This window comes from Capsaspora owczarzaki (genome assembly GCF_000151315.2).
Source record: "Capsaspora owczarzaki ATCC 30864 unplaced genomic scaffold supercont2.14, whole genome shotgun sequence".
Classification (NCBI taxonomy): domain Eukaryota; class Filasterea; order Ministeriida; family Capsasporidae; genus Capsaspora; species Capsaspora owczarzaki.
Genome location: NW_011887305.1, coordinates 722,926 through 725,374, shown reverse-complemented (window position 1 = coordinate 725,374; position 2,449 = coordinate 722,926). Strand labels below are relative to the sequence as shown.

Below are 2,449 nucleotides of genomic sequence, written 5' to 3'. Positions count from 1 at the left end.
AAAATTGAACGTTACCTCTTGATCGTGTGCATCGATATGCCAAAGGCGCATGGTCTGGTCTTGGAGCAAGTGACCAACTGGAAGTCGCGATAATCTGACCAGCCAAAACATGGGACTCAGGGCTCGACGAACAACAAACAAACAACGGCGCCACGCTTTTTGCTCACGTACCATCTGATCCGCGAATACGCCAATCAAACTCTTTAACTTGCTCAGAGTGGCCGTTATAGGAGTGGATGGGTGCAGACACGTTGTCAAGACTCCACAGCAAGACAGAGTTGTCCACGCGGAGTTGCGGAGGCGGAAGCGTGATGGTCAAAAGCCCGTTTCCAAACGGGGTGAACCGCGCGCGCCAAATTGGCGCGCCTGCGTGAATAACAGCTTGTGGCGCGCGAGTGTTTGTAATATTCCACAGCTGTTAGCAGAGAGCGGTAGACGGAGTGAGTGCGGTGAACGACACACCAAGAAAGAGAAACAAAATCAACGAGTGAAAATCCCGCACTTTGGCTTTGGCGTCTTGGGCGCAGGATACGAGCTCATTCTCGGATGAGCGGCTCCAATCGAGACCGTAGATTTTCGCCATGTGGCCGGTGATGTAAACAGCGGGTGCTGTGCCTTTCTGCTCACGATGGAAATTTAATGCAAAGCATCGGCCGTCAGCTCCCTTACAGCCAATCCAGCAAGAACGACATTGAGCTCGGACTTACGCGCAAATCCCAGATCCTGACATCACCGTCATGCGCAGAGGCGAGAAGGTTGCGATTGAATCGGTTCCACTTGACTTGCAGCGCGCCGGCTGCGAAAGGATTCCAACGAAACAACAAAAACCATTGTCAAAAGGCAAATCAGAGATGGAGAACCGTGCAGATTGCAGACAACGAAACGACATGCGCATGACGTACAGGTCCAGGCACACAGGGAGGCGGATGGTTTGGAGGGGTCTCGAATGTCCCACACATGAATGTACGTGTCGACGGACGCTGTTGCCAGCACGTTTTCGTCAAAATTTGACCAGTTGATGTCACTAATGGCGCGCTGATGCGTCTTGAGCACATGAAGCAGCGGTGTACGGTCGTCTGCAGCATTCCAGATCAGCGCCTTCGTGTTGGACTGGATCGACAAGCAGAGGGGTGGAACGATGAGAGTGCAATCCAAACGGCCAACCACAAAAAACAGGCTGTCACAAAAACCAATGCTCCACAATCCATACAGTCGAAGCAATATACGACGAGCGCGTTGTGTGCGGATTCCATTGCACGTCGTTAATCTCCCATTTCGTGTGGTGCACGAGCGGTCGCGCTGGTTGATCTGGCGCCTCCAAGTCGATAATCGACAATCCTTTTCGTCTGTGCAGAATGCAGCCATCCAAATACAGCAAAGTGTCAGCGAACCAATGGCGACAACGCGAGTGAGACGAGAAACGCTCCATAAGACTGTGCGATGCAACATGATCCAGCGTGATCGGCCGCCATCCAGCGCCATCCAATGTGATCCAATCTGCTTCACTGGGATCCAATACGACCCATACGAATCGCTTATGAACCAATCTGAATCAATCTGAACCAATCTGAATCAATCTGAACCAATCTGGCCCAAATTTCAAGTGGTTGGGCTCATCCCGTATTCCCAATTCCCCAATATTGCCCAAGTTGCTTCCAATGCGCTCTTCCAACATAGTCCTGCATCAGGCCATGAGCATGTAACACACAGAGGGAGAGGGGGACGTACGATGCGACGACGCCGAGGGTGCCGCTTGCGTCGATCGAGAAGCAGGTCGGCTGCTGATCCAACCGCGCAACCATGTTCGTTCCGAATGTGGTTGACTCTGCGTCTGCAGCGAGCATGGAGAGCGACGTTGACGATGCGTGGAACGAGGCGGACGGGTAGAGTGTTGTTGCAGCCGAGCCAGAGCCAGAGCCAGTGCCACCAAGACCAGCAGCACCAGGGGCGCCCGAGATGGAGAAGGACGACGAGACGTCGAGCATGTTGGCTGCCGCGGGGTTGAGGCCGAGCGAGGTGAGCGAGTTGGACGATGCGCCGCGGCTGAGCACTCCAGCAGTAGCAGCAGCAGCAGAAGAAGAGGAAGCGGCAATCGGCGTTGTGACTGCAGAGTGCTGCTGCTGCTGCTGCTGCTGCTGGTGGTGGTGGTGGTGGCCATACGGATGCATGAGTGATGGCTGAGGCGTCGTCTGGCCGGACATGAGCAGCGGCCCAGGCGACGTCACTGGCGACGGCGATCCCCGCATCGTGTTGCTCCCACTCGTCGTCGTCGTCGTGCCAGTCGTCCCACTCGTACTGGACGGTCCAGCCATTGTATGTGAAAGCTTGGATGGGTTGCAAAAAAGTAGAAGAACAAGAAGAAACAAAAAAAAGACTGACTGATTTCTCAGAAAAACTCAGTCATTTTTTGTAATTTCTGAGCAATTCAGCCATTTTCACCTTCATTCAT

At 53.7% G+C, this 2,449-nt stretch overlaps 1 protein-coding gene across 1 annotated transcript; it reads right to left on the bottom strand.

Annotated features, from left to right (window-relative positions):
- Window positions 1-11: 11 nt before the first annotated feature.
- CAOG_07690 (WDR59 protein) lies at window positions 12-2,363 on the bottom strand (the record flags this gene model as incomplete). The annotated part of the gene is made up of 7 exons (XM_004343514.2): window positions 1,729-2,363; window positions 1,211-1,346; window positions 903-1,110; window positions 708-796; window positions 503-619; window positions 172-415; window positions 12-94 (listed from the first exon to the last, which is right to left on the bottom strand). Exons 1-7 carry the CDS (start codon window positions 2,310-2,312, stop codon window positions 12-14), a joined length of 1,461 nt encoding a protein of 486 aa, XP_004343564.1. The 5' UTR covers window positions 2,313-2,363.
- Window positions 2,364-2,449: the final 86 nt, after the last annotated feature.